This window comes from Littorina saxatilis, linkage group LG17, assembly GCF_037325665.1.
Source record: "Littorina saxatilis isolate snail1 linkage group LG17, US_GU_Lsax_2.0, whole genome shotgun sequence".
Lineage (NCBI taxonomy): Eukaryota > Metazoa > Mollusca > Gastropoda > Littorinimorpha > Littorinidae > Littorina > Littorina saxatilis.
In genome coordinates, this window is record NC_090261.1 from 16,200,944 (window position 1) to 16,221,560 (window position 20,617).

General features: G+C 41.4%; 1 protein-coding gene across 1 annotated transcript in view; it reads left to right on the forward strand.

The window, feature by feature from the left end:
* LOC138952524 (protein jagged-1b-like) overlaps positions 1-20,617 on the forward strand; it is a 100,195-nt gene that overhangs the window by 64,289 nt on the left and 15,289 nt on the right. The window contains exons 2-15 of the mRNA XM_070324211.1: positions 281-339; positions 10,538-10,788; positions 11,295-11,355; positions 11,809-11,942; positions 12,380-12,499; positions 13,373-13,486; positions 14,062-14,289; positions 14,661-14,710; positions 15,417-15,590; positions 16,246-16,396; positions 17,706-17,882; positions 18,292-18,405; positions 18,624-18,737; positions 20,092-20,205. Of these exons, the coding sequence (XP_070180312.1) occupies positions 281-339; positions 10,538-10,788; positions 11,295-11,355; positions 11,809-11,942; positions 12,380-12,499; positions 13,373-13,486; positions 14,062-14,289; positions 14,661-14,710; positions 15,417-15,590; positions 16,246-16,396; positions 17,706-17,882; positions 18,292-18,405; positions 18,624-18,737; positions 20,092-20,205 (1,861 nt within the window). The remainder of the gene's footprint in view (positions 1-280; positions 340-10,537; positions 10,789-11,294; positions 11,356-11,808; positions 11,943-12,379; positions 12,500-13,372; positions 13,487-14,061; positions 14,290-14,660; positions 14,711-15,416; positions 15,591-16,245; positions 16,397-17,705; positions 17,883-18,291; positions 18,406-18,623; positions 18,738-20,091; positions 20,206-20,617) is intronic.

Here is a 20,617-nt window from a genome sequence, read left to right on the forward strand (position 1 = left end):
TACTCTATACACTCTATGAATTTACCGTATCTTAACTTTTGTCTATTTTAAGCAGATGTAGTAACTTTCATTTGACTGGTTTTCTTGATTCGTTTTTCTGTGTGTTTTTCCATTCTTGCTTAAAAATGTCTCCCAACTTGTATAGTGGCTTCATCAGTGGTTCCGGATATCATCAGATTTCTTATCCAAGCCGTTATTGCCAGTATTTTTGCTACTATAGACATTACTTTTCTTGGGCTTTAAATCTAATAGTGTGTTTTTGTGTTTTTGTATTTTGCAGAGAGCGTACACGCTAATTGTGGAGGCCTTTGATAAAGACAGGAGTGACAGTGTGGGTAAGTTGAAGCTGGACTTTTGTATAAGTTGCTTTGCTGGATGTGTATTTGTTTTATTTTGTATTTTTATTTTATTTTATTTATTCATTTATTCATTTCAGGCGTTCTATTGAGAAACGAAAGTGTACGGAATAAAAACCCTTGGAGTTGATTAAGAAGTTTTCTTTTTTAGCGGTTTTTTTAAAACAAAATCTAGCGTACGCGCTGCCACCAAAGTTGGGAGGACCTAGTCATCACAAAAGTGTATCTCCCCCATTCACAATCGGTGCCAGACCAGGAATTTCATTGACAAATTTGCAGTGAAAGAAGCTGGTGTGCCCAAACGGTGCCAAGACAGTGCCAGAATCGGTTTGGCACCGGTAACAGGAAGTTTTACGAACTAGTCGTGTACAGTTAAGCTGCCAACCCTATACGTTGTGACTTAAAGGCACCTCCCTTTGCCACAACATTTGTTTTGCTTGATGATGCAAACTTACTTGGTAAGATCAAACGCTTTATTTGGAACATGTCGTTGTGGGCGTTGAGCAGTAACAAGAGGATCTTGGTTATGTTCTTTTAAAAAAATATATTTTTAAGACAGAAAAATGAGTGTTCTGACGAAAACTCCTGTCTGTCTTGTTTTCGGTAAACAAGAAAGAAAGAAAGAAAGAAAGAGAGAGAGAGAGAGAGACAGAGAGAGACAGAGAGAGAGAGAGAGTGAGATAGAGATAGACACACAGACAGACACACAGACAGACACAGACAGACAAGACAGACAGAGAGAGAGAGAAAGAGAATAAAGAGACAGAGAGAAAGAGAGAAAGAGAGAAAGAAAGAAAGAAAGAAAGAACGAACGAACGAACGAACGAACGAACGAAAAAAAGGAAGAAATCAAATGGAAGAAAGGAAGAAAGAAAGAAAGACCGAGAATAAACAAATAAGCACCAGGAACGTCATGACAAGAGCTAACGTGTACACAATGAGCTGTGGTTTGACACCTAGAAGCTGACCAATAGTTGTAGTAAAAACCAAAGCCAGACCTAGGCAAACAAAATAAAACAGTAACACAGAAAAGAAAGTCAGCACCAGCCACCACTCAACCATTTAACCCCCTGGACTTTTAAATAGCTGCTGTTGTACAGTAGGTTTGTTTCATCTGAGCGGATTGAACACCTACCTACCTACTGCCATATCAGAACAGGAATCGTAGACTGATCTATGTTGTCCCTTGCTCACAGTGCTGTGGGAAGGCTGCACAGTGATAAGACAAATCTTGTATTCCTATTTTTGAGACAAACCAGGACGTTAGCAATACTCAACATGTGCTTAAAACGGTCGCAGTAGAGCCATTCAGCGAATCGGGCAGCAAGTTAGCCCCGGAGGTATTGTACCTCTTAACGGCTACCTGCATTCCAAAGTAGTTCTTTTCTTCGCCTCTTGAAACAGTGAGTAGTTATTTCCAGCGACTAATAGTCTCAACAAGGTACCATTTTCTGCTACTCAACTGGGCAAGGGAAAGTGTGTACTTAGAAAATATACCGTGAGTATGACCATCTGTTCCACAGACAGTCCTAATGTACAAAATCTGGAAAGACGGACAAACAGAGGCTCGAGGGGGGGAGGGGGGGGGGGCGTGAGGGAGAACATCCTGTAAAGGGGGAACGGTGGTGGTAGCAAGGATTTGAAGATCAGTTGTGTGAAGCATATTAACGATTTTCTGCTCGTTAGAGACGCAGAACATAGAAGACTGGCGTTCGTTTTGTTAGCAACTACTCTCGTCAGGTAATCCCATGAAACGGACGCCAAATCTTCCTTTTTTAACATTAATTTGATTGACACCTGCCGCATTCAGCAATTACTATATCAAACAGAAAATGAAAAGGTTTTTTCTTTTAATGGCTTGTAAGATATGCACTTATTTCAGCCTTTCAGTATTTATTTGTCATTGTCGAATTGGAATCTTAGGACTTGGTCAGGTCTTGTATGTGGCATTATCCTCATTCGAGAGACCAGTGTCACTTCCCTTTGGTTATTTGATATCTTAACATCGCTCTGCCTCATTCTGTTTGAAATTCTAACTGATACTTTCGAGGCGACCCTGTAACAATGTGTGTGTTTGTGTGTTTGTTCTGTTTAAAACCAGTCTTGATCTAAGGACTAAGTCCGGTCGAGAATAAAAGCTGGTTCTTGTATATGACTGTGTACGTAGGTGTTAGTTGGAGTGCCTTGGAGAATGATGAGCATATGAGCTTGCGGTGATCATCCTTTTTTGAGGATGAAAGTCGCTTGTTCATTTCAATGCTTGTTATTCTCTCAGGTGCCAGGAGAAAAGGTTCCGTACAACATGTCGTATGCATTAAGAGCGATTACTTCCCTTTGGTTATTTAGTATCTCAAGTTACAAAAAAGGTGATAAATAGCAAAACAATATGAGTTATATGGAGATCTGAACGAATTCGCATGTCTTGTTTAAAAACAAAAACTGGAGCAATATTTGTTACAGAGTGTATAGTCCAATACTGTCATTTCCAAACCAAGTGTTCAGGTTTTAATCCAATGTCGGGCTTCAGAATAAATCTTCCAGTCGTTTCTGTTATATTGCCTTTTTCACTTGAATGTTGTTATCGGGAAAGCGTACGGGGAAGGCCCGACGGGACAGGAAGCAAACGCGCAGCAAAAGAATACGAAAGAAAGTACCAATGGAAAACGTCATTCTGTCTGGAGTACACTTATTTTCTCTTCTATCCAAAAACATCAGACCGTCCCTGACCTGGTGAACCTATAACGGCACACCGACCGACAGAAGCCGATAAGCATCGAACTGATACGGGTTTATCAGTGGAGAGTGGACGGCTAGCAGCTAGGGTGCAGCATTTAGAGCCGGCTTGATGTTGTTCTGGGCTGCACGGTGTTTGCCTGCTGACCAGGTGTTGTGGACCTCTTGCTGGGATCCTGGCTTAGCTGCTCATCTGATCACCTGTCTGCGTCAACATCATCGTGGCCTTGGGTCTGAGGAATCAGACTGAGTTTCATGATTGAGGGTCCCTATCTGTTAGGACGCTCGTACCGCCTAATGCACCTCTTTTTTTTTTTAGAGGGATGAAAGTTGATAATGGTCAGGAACATCTGTCTGGTTGCTCTGACTTTTTCAAGTTTTGCTCTTTAATTTTGACATGTTGGTTTGAAAATGAAGAAAACCACCAAGATTGTTTCTCAAATCATACATTGTGTATGTAGGATACTGAAGTGAAATAGGTCTGATGAATAGGGTATAATAATTAGGAGCTGAACATTGTGAAAGAGCCTGCACTGAAACTCAATGGAGTTACAAACTTGAACGCGGCGTTTTATGGTCTCGGCAAGTTTTGTAACTAGTTAAATGACCCAAGTCCGCTGACGGTCTGATTCGATCTTGTCACGTCTTTATCCATTTAAAACAAACCGGGGTCCTTTAAAACTTACCAACTTGTCGTGAAGCAGTCTGAGAGCGTCGTAAAAAACAGTCAAAAGATTGGTTCGGACAAGTCTGAATGAGGCAGTCTGAAACCCGCCTAACAGCCAAGCCTCTAGTACTGTTATGGAACCACTCCGGGCGTAATGGCCCTCAACGCTGATCAACAAAACTGCAGTTTACGTCACAATTCCTATCTGCTTGTTGGATCGACAGTACACGTACACACAACTTTCATTCAAGACACGTGTGGCTGTGGAAAAATATTACGTGGCCGCTGCCAAGATCAAGACTCGGAAGAACTGCTAGAAAAAAAAATCAGTGCTAAATACACAGCAGCGGGGTAAGGAAGAGGAGGAGGAGGACAGGGAGGGGGTGGGTGGGGGTGTCATTGTAGGGGGAGGGGGGGGGTACGTACAGAAGAGTCAGACATTCGTTACAAGGAAAGACTAAATCCGAACGTACAGGGCAAAAAATATAGTTTGCAATTCCTGTGTTAGAAAAAGAAGATGAAGAAGTATAGAAGAAACAAGAAAAAGAACATGAGGAGAGAGAGAGAGAGAGAGAGAGAGAGAGAGAGAGAGAGAGAGAGAGAGAGAGAGAGAGAGAAAGAGAGAGAGAGAGAGTCTGTCTGATGTCTGTCTTTCTGTTTGCTCGTTTGCTTGTAGTATTACATTTTCTTGTGAATACAGTATAATAAGTGTTTGAAACAGAGAATACGAAAAAGAAAGAGAGAGAGAGGGTAAAAAAAAAGAGAGAGAGAGAGGCAGAGAGAGAGAGAGGCAGAGAGAGAGAGAGAGAGAGTGAGAGTGAGAGTGAGAGTGAGAGTGAGAGTGAGAGTGAGAGTGAGAGTGTGTGAGAGAGAGAGAGAGAGAGAGAGAGAGAGAGAGAGAGAGAGAGAGAGAGAGAGAGAGAGAGAGAGAGAGAGAGAACGTGTGCACGGACAAGCAGAGACTAGGAGTCTAGTTCGCACCTTAGATTTTTGTCAGGGAAAAACCCATCGTGAGAAATGATTTTTGTCTCTCCAGAGATAGTGCATATGGGTAGATGAAAGCACCTATAGCCTTGCTACCAGCTGGGTATGAGCTTTACCGTACGCATGTAACGGTTCTTTTTGTTTTTTCCTCTTCCTCGCGCGTGTTTATTTGCTTGTTTACCTGCTGCTTTGTCGCTGCTGCCAGAATGAAACGAAGAGGAAAAAAAGAGACGCACACACACACACAAAAAGAAGGTAAAAACATGAAGAATTGGGTAGGGAAAAAGGGTTGCATCTATTCAACATGGTGTGTGTGTGTGTGTGTGTGTGTGTGTGTTTGGCGTCGGGTGTGTGCGTGCCTGCGTTCGTGCTTGCGTGCGTGGGTGCGTGCGTGCCTGTCTTTCTGTCGGTCGGTCTGTCTGTCTGTCTCGGTTAACTGGGTGGTGGGTTGTGGTGGTGGTCTGTCTCGGTTAACTGGGTGGTGGGTTGTGGTGGTGGTCTGTCTGTCTGTCTCGGTTAACTGGGTGGTGGGTTGTGGTGGTGGTCTGTCTGTCTGTCTCGGTTAACTGGGTGGTGGGTTGTGGTGGTGGTCTGGCAGTGGGAGGATGTGCTGTGTACATCCTTAAATATCAGTAACAAATCTAGAGTAGCGTGTCACATCACAACAATCCTTTTATATATACACTGTATCTGTAAGACGAGTCTAGAATCCAGAATATATCCAACAATTTAAAACAAAACAAGAACCGACCAACCAACAACAACAACAACAAAATTTAAAAAAATAGCAACAAACACACAAACAAACACACGCACAGAAACAGACTGACAAGCAAGCAAATTAACTAAACAATGCCTTGGCAATGGCATGACTTGACATTTAGAATCTTATTTGCAGAAAAGTTAGAAATCCAAAACGTGGACAGAAAGTAATGGAAGCAAAGCAATCTACAAAGCTTGTTCGACTTGTGGTCACGCTAATGATATCTTTTTCGTGACTGTTTAAAACTCCTCTGCGCTACACAATGATGCATACTTAATGATGGCAATTACGCTGAGCCGTAGCAATATTTGTTGTCTATCTTTTGTATCATTAAATGAGATATGTTTATGAACTAAGCCAAGACAAAGCTAACGCCTTTAATAACTGTTTTATTAAAAATTCCAATGTTGAAGACCCAGATGATGATGTTCCTCAAGTGCCGTTTCTTGATTGCGAATTATGTGATATTGTTTTGTCAGTTAACGAGGTAAAAGCTGTAATTAAAAATTTTGATAAAAGAAAAGCCATTGGTCCCGATTTGATCCACAACAGACTTCTCATTGCAGCAATAGATATTATTTCGGAGCCACTCACCCATATGTTTAACAGAAGTTTGAGGGAAGGAGTATATCCTAAAATTTGGAAAACTGCGAATGTTACGCCTATTTATAAGTCAGGTTCAGCGGACACTTGTAATAATTATCGTCCGATTTCCTTGTTGAGTTGCGTTGGCAAAGTTTTGGAACGATGTATTCACAGCCACTTATATCTCTTTTTACAATCCAACAACATACTCACACCTACACAGTCAGGTTTTATACCCGGCGACTCGACGATTTGTCAACTTGTCTCTATATAATAATGATGTATGTTCAAATTACGACAGCGGTTTAACAACACAGGCGGTATTTTTTGATGTGTCGAAAGCTTTTGACAAAGTCTGGCACAAAGGATTATAAGTAAAATTGGAATCGATTGGTGTTCGAGGTCGACTTTTGTCATGGTTTTGTAGTTACTTAGCAAACCGTGTTCAATTAGTTGTCGTTAAAGGAGCTAAGTCAGAGCTGAAAGGTATACAAGCAGGCGTTCCTCAAGGTTCTGTGTTAGGCCCTTTGTTGTTTTTGATTTATATAAATGATATTGTAAATGATATTGAGTCTGTTATTAAATTGTTTGCTGATGATACTAGCATGTCACTTGCATTGAATGATCCGGTAAGACGTGCCGAAATTTTAAATACAGACCTCGATAAAATTAGTTGTTGGGCAGCACGTTGGAAAGTCACATTTAATGAAACCAAAACCAAATTGCTGAATATAAAACGTGACTAAAGCCAAATTGACCCGTTATTTTTCAATGGAATTGTTTTGGAAGACACAAAGAAACACAACGCCTCGGTATTATTTTGCAAAATGACTGTAAATGGGACGCTCAAGTCAGACATATTGTGAAAAAGACCACTTTGTTGATTAATTGTTTAAGGCATTATAAGTATAAGTTATGCAGAAAAAGTTTGGAAATAATGTACAAATCCTTTATTTTGCCACATTTTGACTATGTTGATGTATAATGGGATAATTGTACCGAAGCCCTGTCGAACACCCTGGAAAAAACTACACCTTGAAGCTTTACGTATTATAATTGGCGGTGTGCGGAGAACTAGTCATGGTAAGATTTACAAAGAAAGCGGATTTTGTAGTCTAAATGAACGCCGAAGACAACATAAATTGATTTTATATCATAAAATGGTTCATGGTAAATGTCCCCTATATTTAGTTGACCGTTTGCCACCACTAGTTTCATCCTTAAATCCCTATCACAGAAGACGACCACTTGAAAGATTTGTACCAGCTCACAGGACAGAAATCTTCCGAACATCCTTCGTTCCTTCGACTACAATTTTATGGAATGATCTGCCTGATGTGGTTAAAACCACAAACTCAATTAGCGAGTTTAAGCATTATTTACCAAGTCCTCATTATTATGTGCCAGTCTATTATTATTTTGGAAAAAGACAGGTAGAAATACAACACAGCAGAATGCGTTTAAACATGAGTAACCTTAATTCCGATTTATGCAAACGCCATTTAAAAGATAACCCACAGTGTGCGTGCAGTAACCAGAATGAAACAGCTGAACTTTACTTGTTATACTGCACGTTGTTTGAAAATGCTCGTATGTCCACAATTAACTCACTGCCTGCCAATTTTAGACACGTGGAAACATTATTAAGAGGCAGTGAGCAACATTCATTTCGCATAAATACATTAATTTTTGAGTCAGTCCAATCCTTTATTGCTGAATCTGGTCGACTAACTTGAAGGATTAGCCCACGTACTGGTAATGTGTATGTTTGTGTGCAGGAGAACGTAAACCCGCCTCTCAGTGTTGTTGCATCAATTACATATTAACATAAGTAATAATTATCATTGAGATTTTGTTTTTGTTTTGCTGTTCTCTCTTTTTTTTTTTTTTTTTTTTTTTTTCTTCCATACATTCGTAACGAACTATGCTGCCCTCTCCATGAAAATGTACATTTATCTGAACTTACTTATTGCATGTCTCAGCATCGATGTTCTCGTCCCACGCGCTTCATTCATAGTCTCACTTTTTTTTCCCAGTAAATCCTCCTGTTTTGATTAAGTTCCCCATACCCCCCTCCTACATTTTGTTCTTCTGGTTAATAATTGTGTTGTCCACCATCATGAAAACTTGTGTAACTTAGCATTGTTATGGTCACGTCAAATAAGCATCTGCTTGAGTTCGTGTCCTAGCTGCATTTTTGTTAATTGTTTCATGTCATGTATTTTGAATAAAATTGTGTTTAAACCAAATGAGATATGATATACATCTTTTTGTCTTGTTGTTAATCGGAATCTTGCACGATTTTCTTTGTAGTGAATGTCTTGGTTTCGATCAAATTCTGTCTGTACACTGGGCGAAAGATCGTGTTTCATCGAAGAAAAGAGTTTGCAGAAAAAGTATGTTTCAACAAGATACGAGTAAAAATATCATAGGCTTTCTTGTGAAAAAGTATTAAGAAGTAAAACAAACTGGCTTACGAGTTTGTTTTGTTCACTTACCGTTATTGTTAACAATACCTTGATTGCTCCTGTGACGTAAGTGTTGCGGTGTGAGGGAGGGAAAGAGAGAGAGGGGAAAAAAAGAGAGAGAGAGAGAGAAAATGAGAGAGAGGGAGAGAGAGAGAAAATGAGAGAGAAATTTTCGAGGTAAATGGAATAAACACATGAAAGTGCTTTTGTAACATGCAGTGCCTGCCCGTGGATGAATTGTACTGCACATTTAATATGCACACGTGCATTCAGGCAAAACAAGGAGAGAGAGAGAGAGAGAGAGAGAGAGAGAGAGAGAGAGAGAGAGAGAGAGAGAGAGAGAGAGAGAGAGAGAGAGAGCGAAAGAGAGAACGAGAGAGAGAGAGAGAGACAGAGAGAGAGAGAGAGAGAGAGAGAGAGAGAGAGAGAGAGAGAGAAATATATCTATGTTCACACAAACAAACAAAAAACAAAAAAAATTTAAGTAAAAGAAGATAGGAGAGAGAGATGGGACATGACATGCGATATTTTTTATTGCTACCAGATCGAATTGGAAGTTGATATCTATTTCTTCTCTTCTTGTCATTCTTCTTCTAGTGGCAACACTGCCATTTTTCTCTAGCAGCAAAGAAAAAAGATTCGCCTAATGATGACATGAGAGTCGCTTGTCAACCTTCGCTGCCTTTACCAAGACAGCACTTCCAGCAAAGGTTAATGAACATCCAACCCTTTTCCCTTCTTCCTTCCCGCAGCCCTCGGCACGTCAGTTATTACAATAATGATTAGCTTGCTCACATGGCATTTTCATTTCATAAACCTCTATCATACCGCTCCCATGATCGCGAAGGTAATGGCAGAGACAATGGGCAAATTACCTCCCTTCTCTATCTGGGCTCGTCTTCTGGCCTCGTGAGTTTCGTCCTTAATTGATCGTCTTTTTATGTACGCGTGTTCGTCGTCATGTCAAAAAGAAAAGAGTTATGGCCCGGGCGTTGATATCCTATTAAGTTCTTGAAATCGCGAGATAGGAGAGTTATAATCTCTTGTGGAAACATTAGAGAGCCGGGAATATGGGAGAAAGTGATTTTTTATGCTACGGTATGGCTGCTGGTATTTTACGAAGATGAGTCTGTGTGTGTTGAGTTCCTTTCTCTGTCTCTCTCTCTGTCTCTGTCTGTCTGTCTGTCTGTCTGTCTGTCTGTCTGTCTGTCTCTCTCTCTCTCTCTCTCTCTCTCTCTCTTTCTCTCTCTCTCTGCCCCCCCCCCCCCCCTTTCAACCCCTTTCTCGTCAGTTCTTGTCTTTTATTATTGGATATTATGGGATTAATGTTCTAGAAAGAGGATATCATTTTTGTTTATGACCGTCGTAGTCTTTGTTACAATGTGTTTAGTGCCCGACCCATTTTATGACGAACCTATCTGTGGTTTAGTGCTCTTGAGAAACTGTGTGAAATTGCAGAATGAATTTTTTGTCTTTCTTTCTTTCCTTCTTTCTGTTACGAAGGCAACTCTTTGTGATGCTTCTCTGGGTGAATCGTGTCCATGTATTTCGTTGCGTGCTTGCTAGTGTGTTTTGTCGGTCTGGGGAGATGAGTAGGCAGGAGGGGCTGGGTTTTTCTTTTTCAACACAACGCATTCATAAAATTCCCACAAATACGGTCAGAATTTAACAAACATAGGTATAACTAATGCAAAATGAAAGTAATGAGGTAAAACGCTACAAGGCCGGCAACGTTTAACAAAGACTATTTTCTTTGAGAATTGTATTCACAATGTTTTATGGTTTTTTTAAATCATGCTTAAATAGGACACGGCAATTCCTCGTTGTTGTTGTTGTTGTTGTTGTTGTTGTTGTTGTTGTTGTTGTTGTTGTTGTTTTCTTTGGCAGGCCAGGTCGGGCCAATCATTCCTTATACCATGAATACAATCTTATCGTCAGTTTATCAAAAAAAGGTTGTTGTTTTTATGTCTTCAGATTTAAGAAACATGATAGAGAGGACGGCCCATTCTGGAATCATCCTGCCAGGACAGGACTGGCACACCATCACCCATACCGGTTCTACCGCCATGATGACCTTCCGCATCCGGGTGGTTTGTGACCCCCACTACTATAACACCACGTGCACCAAGCTCTGTCGCCCTGGCAACGATGACGTCACGGGTCACTTCACGTGCGACACGCATGGTGACAAAGTGTGCCTCATTGGCTGGATGGGCAAAGAGTGCGAGACAGGTAGGACATGAATAGATAAATAAATAGATAAATAAATAGATAAATAAATAGAAAAGTGAACACATACATTTGATTATAAATAGAAAATGCCAAAATACGAAAATAAATAATAGATATAATTAAGTGAGTTGATAAATCAGTTCCTAAATAACAAAATGTAGCCATCAGGAGTTCCATACAACTGTATATTAGTAGAACATTCGTGCAACAACAAAACAGAGAAAAACGGAAAGAAAAGACAAGAGAAAGGGAAAAGAAACAGCAGGCAAAAAAGGAAAATGAAGACATTTAAAAAGAGAAAAAGGAGAACAAAAGACGCGATTGCTTAAATCAATGGAGTGACATCAGTCATGGTCTAATTACAGGAGAAGACTCAGAGAAGTTTGTGTTGCTGAATCTTAAAGGGTGTTGCTTGCACACACACAAAAAGTACATAATAAGATGTAAAACTTTCTTTTGTCATTGTTATCCCTTTTCAAGCTTTCATAAACTTGATTTGTTCACAGCAATCTGCAAACAAGGCTGTAATGCAGGGCATGGATCCTGCCGGAGGCCAGGCGAATGCAGGTACCAGCTCTGTGTGTGTGTGTGTGTGTGTGTGTGTGTGTGTGTATGTGTGTGTGTGTGTAAGTGTGTGCGTGCGTGCGTGTGTGTGTGCGTGTGTGTGTGTGTGATGTGTGCGTGCGTGCGTGCGTGCGTGCGTGTGCTTGCGTGCGTGCATGTGTGTATGTGTGTGCGTGCGTGTGTGTGTCGTGTGTGTGTGTGTGTGTGTTTGTGAGTGCGTGCGTGCGTGCGTGTGTGTTTGTGTGTACGTGTGTGCGTGCGTGCATGTGTCCAAAACCATGTCTGTTCAAAGGTTTCTGGTGACAAGCAGGTGCGTTCGAGCGTGAAAAATGCCCATGCTTTTTGTTTTTAGAACAATAGTTCAGTGACATCGTTCCTCCTTAAAATGAGCATTAGCATTAACCATCCCTTCAATTAGGTTGTATGTTTGAAAGTGATGTCTTCTTTTGCGTCCAGGTGTGTGTACGGCTGGCAAGGCGAGTTTTGTGATCAGTGCATACCGTACCCAGGGTGCAAGCACGGGTCTTGCAACGGCTCTCCGTGGACATGTGTCTGCGATCTCAACTGGGGCGGCATCCTTTGCGATAAAGGTGAGGATGAGTTGCTCAATTCCCGTGCCCGTTGCATTGTTGTGTTTTAACTGTTTAGTTCTCAGGTCATAGCCCCCTACACAATTGTCCAACGTTGATCAATGTCCAACTCGGGGTTTGTTTGTTTGTTTGTTTATTCTTCTGTCAACTGTGTCTAGACGCCCCCCCCCCCCCCCGCCCCCAGCCCACCCATACGCAACCCCCACCAACCCCTTTTATTCTTATTTTGGTGTTCCCATCGCCCCAGATTCATGCTGTTGTCCTCAATTGATCTCACTGGGGTAATTTCTTAAAAAATAAAAAACATTATTGAGGCCCTTTAATTGTAAAGATTCATCTTAAGGAACAAGATAAAACATATTGAATGACTGAACTGTGAAGACATTGAAAGTACAAATGAATGGTGTACAATGTGTTTTCTGTTCTTTTTTCTCCAGACCTGAATTACTGCGGGCGGCACTACCCATGTAAGAACGACGGTATCTGTCGCAACACGAAGCCCGACCAGTATGAGTGTGATTGTCCGAAAGGGTTCACAGGCAGGAACTGTGAAATAGGTCAGTATTTGGTTCTGTGTGTGCTTTTACGACATAGTTCCACTGCCTAGCAGTGGTTATGCGACTCCGCTGCGCATGCATATATATATAGTGAGTGGGCCTGCAGTCTTGGTTAGACTGCTATAAAGTTAATTGCAAAGGAGAAAGGGAAATGTTCTCTCTCTCTCTGTCTCTCTCTGTCTCTCTCTCTCTGTCTCTCTCTCTCTCTCTCTCTCTCTCTTTCTCTCTCTCTCTCTCTCTCTCTATTTCTCCTTCTTTCTCTCTTTCTCCCTCTCTCTCTCTGTCTCTCTCTGCCTCTGTCTGTCTGTCTGTCTGTCTGTCTCTCTCTCTCTCTCTCTCTCTCTCTCTCTCTCTTTCTCTCTCTCTCTGTGCATAGTATGCATTTGATTTTATGAATAACCACATAATTATGTATGCTTTTTATGCCTCATCATCATCATCATTATCATCAACATCATCGTCATCATCATCATCATCGTCATCTTTATTATCACGTGCTGAAGTTTTCCGACCTCCTTTTGTTGGTTAACTTTTTAACTTTTTAATTTTAATTTTTTTAATTATATAATTGTGTGTCTATGCGTCCCAAGGACAGATTGTAAGAAAAGGCGTAGCCTTAAATCTTAATCCTTGTTAAATAAAGTTCAATTCAATTCAATTCTCTCTCTCTCTCTCTCTCTCTCTCTCTCTCTCTCTCTCTCTCTCTCTCTCTCTCTCTCTCTCTCTCTCTTCACACGCACTCGGCTTATAGTTACGGTCCTATTGTTCAATTTTTACTAACTCAAACGGTCCTATTGTTCAACTTTTACTAACTCAATCAACGACATTTTTGTCTGTACACTTAATGTAATCGTCACCATCCCTGTGTTCCAGCGGAGCATGCCTGCACGAGGAATCCGTGTGGTCACGGGGGGACGTGTGTGGACATCATCAATGGCTTTGCTTGCAACTGTCCCACGGGCTGGACTGGGCCCACTTGTCTCACAAGTGAGTGCATTCTTTTGTCTTTGGCGGTGTTCTGATGGTGACTTTAGATGGTTAACTTCATGCAATCAGATTTAGAAAGTAAAAGTAAAATAATACCATTTTGTGGAGAGGTATTGGAGGCATGATTTTATCCATGGTCTTCTTGTTCACACTGGTTAATGAGATGACTGTCATTGACGCCTCCAGTCTTGCCCGTTTTCTTTGTCAACTACATCATCGCCCATTTTCGCTAATAAAACAAAAAAAAGTCACGTAACCTACTTATAGATGCTCTTTGAAAAAAAAAGTGTGACCTCGTATGCCATATGTTAAATTGATTATTTGGTTGGTGAGTTAGCTTGACTGCATGCCTGTATGTTTGTTTGTCTGGGTGGGGGTTGTTACACATCCCAATACCCTGACTGTCCCCCCGAAACCAACAACACCTCCACCCATTCATGACTCCCAAGAAAAGTCGGTCTCTAAGAAGTCTTCAAGTCAAGGTAAATGAATGCAAGAGAAAATATCAGATAAAACGTGGGTTTTTTTGTGGTTACGCATGATTTGAAAGTGTATCTTTCCCCTTTTCCCGCCAGACATCGACGAGTGTCAGTCCAACCCATGCCTTCACGGGGGTACGTGCGAGGACCGTGACAACGGGTACGAGTGTGTGTGTCCACCCGAGTGGCAGGGCCCCCACTGTCAGCTGGACGCGGACGAGTGCAAGGGCAGTCCCTGTGCCAACGCCTACTCCTGCAGAAACCGCATCGGGGGTTACGTCTGCGACTGCCAGCCCGGCTGGACTGGGGTCAAGTGTGATATCAGTGAGTGTTAAGTTGTGTGATATTCATTGCATCAATATTTTCCCTTGATACTGATTATGTGATACCAATTTTCCTAATTGTGTATTCGATTGTTAAAGTGAGAAACCGTTACTGACGAAATACAAGAAAAAAATTCTCTTTTATTTTTTTTGGGGGGTGCAAGTTATGTCATTCATGATTGGTTCTGGTGCTGAAGGCAAGTGATTTTTTTTTCACACGAAAGACATAAATAATGATGTTATATGACTGTTTTCACACGAAAGACATAAATAATGATGTTATATGACTGTTTTGAAAATAAAGATTGACAGATCAGTTGATTAAGTCATCTTCGTGCACCCATTTTCTTTTTTTCTCTCCTTCGTTTATAGATATGGATGACTGCCGAGGAGTGGCATGCAGAAACAAGGCATCGTGCGTGGTATGTATGAAAATAAAACACACCAGCGTACACCTCAAGCCCACCCCCACACTCCCCACCCTCACCACCACCCCCTTTTCTCTAGCTTTCTTCAAGGTTTGGTGAGAGATGCCAACATTTATTTTTATTTTTGCGTTGAGCAATGCCATTAGAATGATGGCGTTGATTAAAACAATAGAGAAAACACATCATGAACCAGTGTCTCGGCATTTCTTCACCAATGTTTCGCCAGCTGTTGATAGCTGACTTCTTCAGGATGACATGGAGTTATGGCGTTTATAATGGTGTATTCAATGGCGATTATATGGCATTGCAATGGTGTTTATCTCCGATCTGGTAAATGATGTTCAGAAAATATTATGAAAGCTTTATTTGTTTCTATCCGAACCTGGTGGACTATGTCCATTGACATGACAATCAAAAGTGTGTTTGTGTCTTCCCGCGATCTGGTGCATGATGTCCTACATCAATATTGAGGTTTGGATCTTCGTATGTTTTCTAAATACATTTTAAAAAGTCCCATGCACAGTGTGGAAAATGTAAAAAGCAAATCCAAACACATTCCGCAAACGTTCCAAAATCAAGACTTTAAAAAACAAACAGAAAAGGGTTAGTTATTTGAAAGTTTAACAGTAGACAAAACGAAACACTCCCAAACAGTGTGCAAAATGTAGTGAAAGATGTGATGGTTTTTGTGTGTGCCTAGGACCTGGTGAACGACTACTACTGTGCGTGCCTGCCTGGCTACACGGGCCACTACTGCGAGATCGAGATCAACGAGTGCGACAGTAACCCCTGTCAGAACGGTGCCACGTGTCATGACAACCTGGCTGCCTTCCGCTGCGAGTGTGCCACGGGCTACACGGGCATCTTCTGTCAGGTCTGTGTCATATCTGTCTCAAGGTGATAAGACAGTGTCCTGAGCCTGTCCTTGTCACTGCCATGTTGGCATCTTACATGTCACTCAGGGTCATGTCTGTCTCAAGGTGATAAGACAGTGTCTTCAGCCTGTCCTTGTCATTGCCATCTTAGCATCTTACATGTCATTGAAAGTATATTCATTAAGACGCTCTCAGAGAAGTTCCAGAACTTCCACAGCAATTTGCTGGTTTGTTGTTACTGTTGTTTTTCTGTCATTACGGAGTGATGCACTTCGTCGCGATATAACCTTCGTGGTTGAAAACAACGTTAAACACCAAATAAAGAAAGAAAGAAAGAAAGAGTGATGCACTGCCGTTTCTGGTGTATTTTTGTACTGAGATTGACATTATGTATAACAATCTCTATGCACACACTCAAAAAACGGTTCAGACAAAAACTGGAGTGCTTTGGCACATTTGGATGTATGTCAGTGTCTGAATTTTTTCGTGTCATGTTTACATCAAACTGGTATGGACTATGCAACGCAAACACTCTTAAAACAAAAGCTGTTGAAATTGATGGCTAAATTTGAATGTTTCTGGAATATGACGCCGCTGAAAACCAAGTTTGCATCTCTCAGTTTAACATTGTGTCTTGTCTTCTTCTGACTTCAGATTGACGTTGACCCGTGCAGCCCCAACCCCTGCAAGAACGGAGCGAGCTGTTTCAACGTGCAGGGCGACTTCTTCTGCCACTGCCAGGACGGCTGGACGGGCAAGGACTGCTCTCAGGCCCGGGATCACTGTGCCGCTGAGACCTGTGAGGGTTAGTTTCACTTCTCAGCATGGCCCCGTACATGCATGCTTCAGCTTTTTTTTGCATGTGCAGTAATGTCGTTTTGTTGTGTCGGCACTGAGATGGGAAAACGACAAAACTTCTTCCTACTCGCCGAAAACTTTGCCATGATTATGTAAGATGTGCCGAACTTTGGGGAAAGACGACACCAAGGAATGCACTACAATCATGTTGTTAAAACAACATTTGCCGAATTTTCTATGGCCGTTTCGGTAAAATTGCCAAGGAAAATTGATTCTAGCAACATCCCTGCATGTGTGTGATGTCTTGTTGCATGGTCATGAGAGTCCGTTTTCTCGTTAACCCGGCCCTGTGGTTGTGTGGTTGATGTTGTTTGTGGACGTTGAATTTCCTAGGTTTCGCCCTATTTTCCTTTTATTTCGAATAGATTACCACGGGAAAGTCCCGTAGGTCGTGACTTAATTGATTTCAACAGCTTTGAAAAGCGTCTATGAGCGCCTTACGTTTGGTCGGTGAATGTTTGTTTTCCTTCATGGCGTCAATGTTCACCTTCACTTGCTGCGTGCATGACTTGATACAAGACCTTAAAGACCTTTTCATGTAACCAATCATATATACCATCCCAGACCTGCCCACGATTTTGCATTTGATTAGAGCATCCGTCCTTGTACCAAAGATTAACGACCTGGCTGTTTTCAGTTCAGATTAGGAATTCATTTCGTAGCTGAAATCTATGTCGACCTCCGAAAATAATTCAGCTCACACAAAAACACCCCCAGTCAGGCTGTTGGTGTTTGGTATTTGTCCAAGTGGGAAGATGCTCTCACCACACGTCAACGTGTGGATACATTTGTGGTGGTGTATATTATGGTCATTCACGCAAGAAGGATTGCATGTACGTTTAACAGAATCAGTACTCTTCTCCTTCTCTCTGTTCTGATTTGTTTTCTTCTTCCGTTCTAAGTAGCGTAATGCTGACAAACAAGATTACTTAGAATAGCAGTGTTCAAAGTGTGTGTTTATTAACTGCCCATGGTGTTCCTGTTGTTGTTGTTGTTGTTGTTGTTGTTGTTGTTGTTTATTTTTCCAGTGGCTTATTCTACTGTGTGACTAGATCTATTCTTAACTTGAGACGTGGCTCAGATGGTTGACTGAGGCAAAGGCCGTTTCATCTTTGCTGTTATGAATTTGAGTTGGCTTTGGGCGTCTTACACTTACACATTGTTGTTTATATATTCTTTCCTTTTCTCGTTGTTTTATTCAGTATTTCTTGCGGGAACTGTGTGTCTTTCTCACCAGGTAAAGATCTTATTTGCAGTTATCGACAGCTGCACTATCTCCATTCCATCGGACAACCGTTCAAACGACTCGGTGGACAGGTTCCGTCTGATATCATCGGGTGTGTGTGGTAAAAACGGCCTGTGCATCAGTCAGCCCAATGGAGGATTTTCATGTGCCTGTGCTCCTGGTTATGCTGGAACATACTGCCATGAGAGTGAGTGTATTTGAATTTAATCAGTTATCTGCTCTAGAATTGTACAAAAGAGACAGAATAAAATGTCCCCCGTTTTCATGATTAATATCCGGTTAATCGTGATCGTATCATGTGTCAGTGCGAACGAAGGCCAAGTACGAAAAGTACACCATTATCAGTCAATGCACAGATTTACGCGTTAGATATACTGTTCCATCCCTGGCGGAACAGCTTGGGCTTTTTCCCTGGGGTTTTTTTCTCCACATGACATACATGTACACTTTGGTTTGTGAATTCGTAATGAAACCAATTAGATCTGATTGTATAATCCACCACTCCATTAAAACAACGTCGGATTGATTCATGTTGTGTCTAATGCTGGTCATGATAGTAAAAGTAATTTTTCAGAAAATGTGTTAAAATGTTTCAGACATTGACGACTGTGCAAGTAACCCGTGTCAGAACCAAGGCACGTGCATCGATGGTGTCAACAGCTACCAGTGTATCTGTCCCGAAGGCTGGGAGGGGGCGCTCTGCAATATAAGTAAGTTTAGCTTTTACTTTTATCATCATCATCGTTATCATCATCACCATCATCATCATCATCATCATCATCATCATCATCATCATCATCATCATCATCTTTGTATTAATTGTCCCTTATCCCTTGTTTCCCGTTGTTGTTTTTATGGTAAATAAACCGATGGTATTTTAACAGGATCATGACGATGGTAATTCTCAGTGCTAATTGATGTTTTCCAGACAAGAATGACTGCGATCCAAACCCGTGTCGGAACTACGGGCGCTGTCGAGACTACATAGGAGAATTTCAATGTGTATGCGTGGGAGGCTGGAAAGGAAAGACGTGCGTTCTCCGTGAGTATATGATCTCTTTTTAAGCGCATAATTAACAGGTTATTTCAAACAGCCGTCACTCTCTCACATGCATCACAATGGAGATAATTAAGGTAATTAAGTCGCCGCCATATGGGGTGTGAATCCAGACAGGGGAAAGCTATTTTGCAGACCGTTATAGCTCATGATAAAAGCTGCTGGTCACTGTCCAGTTTTAAAGACTCTTTATTTGAACCAGGGAACAACAGTCATTGTGATCAGAAGATCAATCTGAACGACCGACACATGTGAATAGAGAAATATTATGAGTTATTTCTAATATGCTGACTGTTAGCAAATGATAACAGACATGTCGTCGAGAAAAAAGATATCAAGCATGAGCCTTTTAGGCGAATGCTGATATCGTTTGTGAGACATGTCTGTTATCATTTGCTAACAGTCAGCATATTAGAAATAACGGTTTTATTACCGTAATTCGAACAAAAGAAATTTCGAAGCGACCCCGCGAATTAGACAGAACAGCCGCAATGGGAACTTGAGCGCTCCTACCTGATTATGCCTGTCAGTCAAAGAATTCTCGTGACCTGGGTCAGCCAATCAGAGTAACACACCTGACGTGATGAATATTCACAGGTCAAATGCGTTTGACACACAACAATCTCACAAGTTAAACCATGTTGAACATGCGTTTCGGTTGCTTCGCTTTTTCTTGTTGAACGGAGAGCGACATATTTAGAACCGACTCCAGACGGATGGGAAATGACGTATAAAAGATACATTTGACATAAAGCGAGTGAGCAATTTCACTTGATTTTTCCGAACTTAGATAATTTAGATTTCAAGTGAGCGGGTCGGCATTGTGCACACTCAGATGATGGGCGGTGCCTTGCTGTTCCGTAAAGCACCCACCGACAAAACTCGCTTTTCGGTATTTTTTTAGATAAAGAGAGTATTATCTGACAGCATTTGAAGTGTCATTCTTCAGAAAAAAAATCACGCTGATATTGTTGATTTAAATTTTTACTTTGTCTTGTTAATTTTTAGCTTGATAAACAAAAAGGGTCCCTGCCTGAACGTTGTAACATTTAAAGGGTCACCTAGAATCCGTCCTGATTGGTCAAAAAGCCATATGGGGCACGGAAGATTTCCATACATTACCAGCTGATTTATAGAGTCGTGTCACCAGTATATCAAAAGGAATCACACATACACGTACATGTTGATGTTCACACAGGGAGCGGTCAATGTTACGTGGAGACCTATCTGAACGACCGTACGCACGTGTACCAGAGACATGTATAGTCCTTGTGTCACCACTACATCAAAAGCAATAACACTCACAAATACATTTCAATATTATGTTTTGTTCACACAGGGAGCGGTCACTGTGACCAGGAGACGTGTAACAACGGGGGCACGTGTGTGGACCTGGGCAACACGTACTCTTGTCGGTGTCCGCACGGCTGGGAGGGCAACTCTTGCCAGTTCTGTGAGTAGTGTTTGGTTTAAACAAGATTTTAGTTAGAAAATATAGGGTGGCATAGTGCAATAGAAAAACTGTGGACCACACAACACGCCAAGCTAAGTGTGGTTATATATTTACATCTAGATAGGAATTGCGTGTTCATTTGCTGGCAAGGTCAAGAGAGTGCTAATACCCTTGTAAGAAATATAAAACAAAGTAAAGAATGTAACCAACAAATCAGAAGAGGTAACCGAGGACGGGAAGATAATTTGACTTTGAATTACAATAACATCGGGGGTGGGAGGGGGGGGAGGGCTGGTATTTGTCAGAGGAACCTTTAGCGTCTGAAAATTTGTCTTCAAAAGAACAACGATAACAATATGAAATTAGCATTTTCGCACAACATCAATAATTATTCACAGCCCCGATGTCAGCC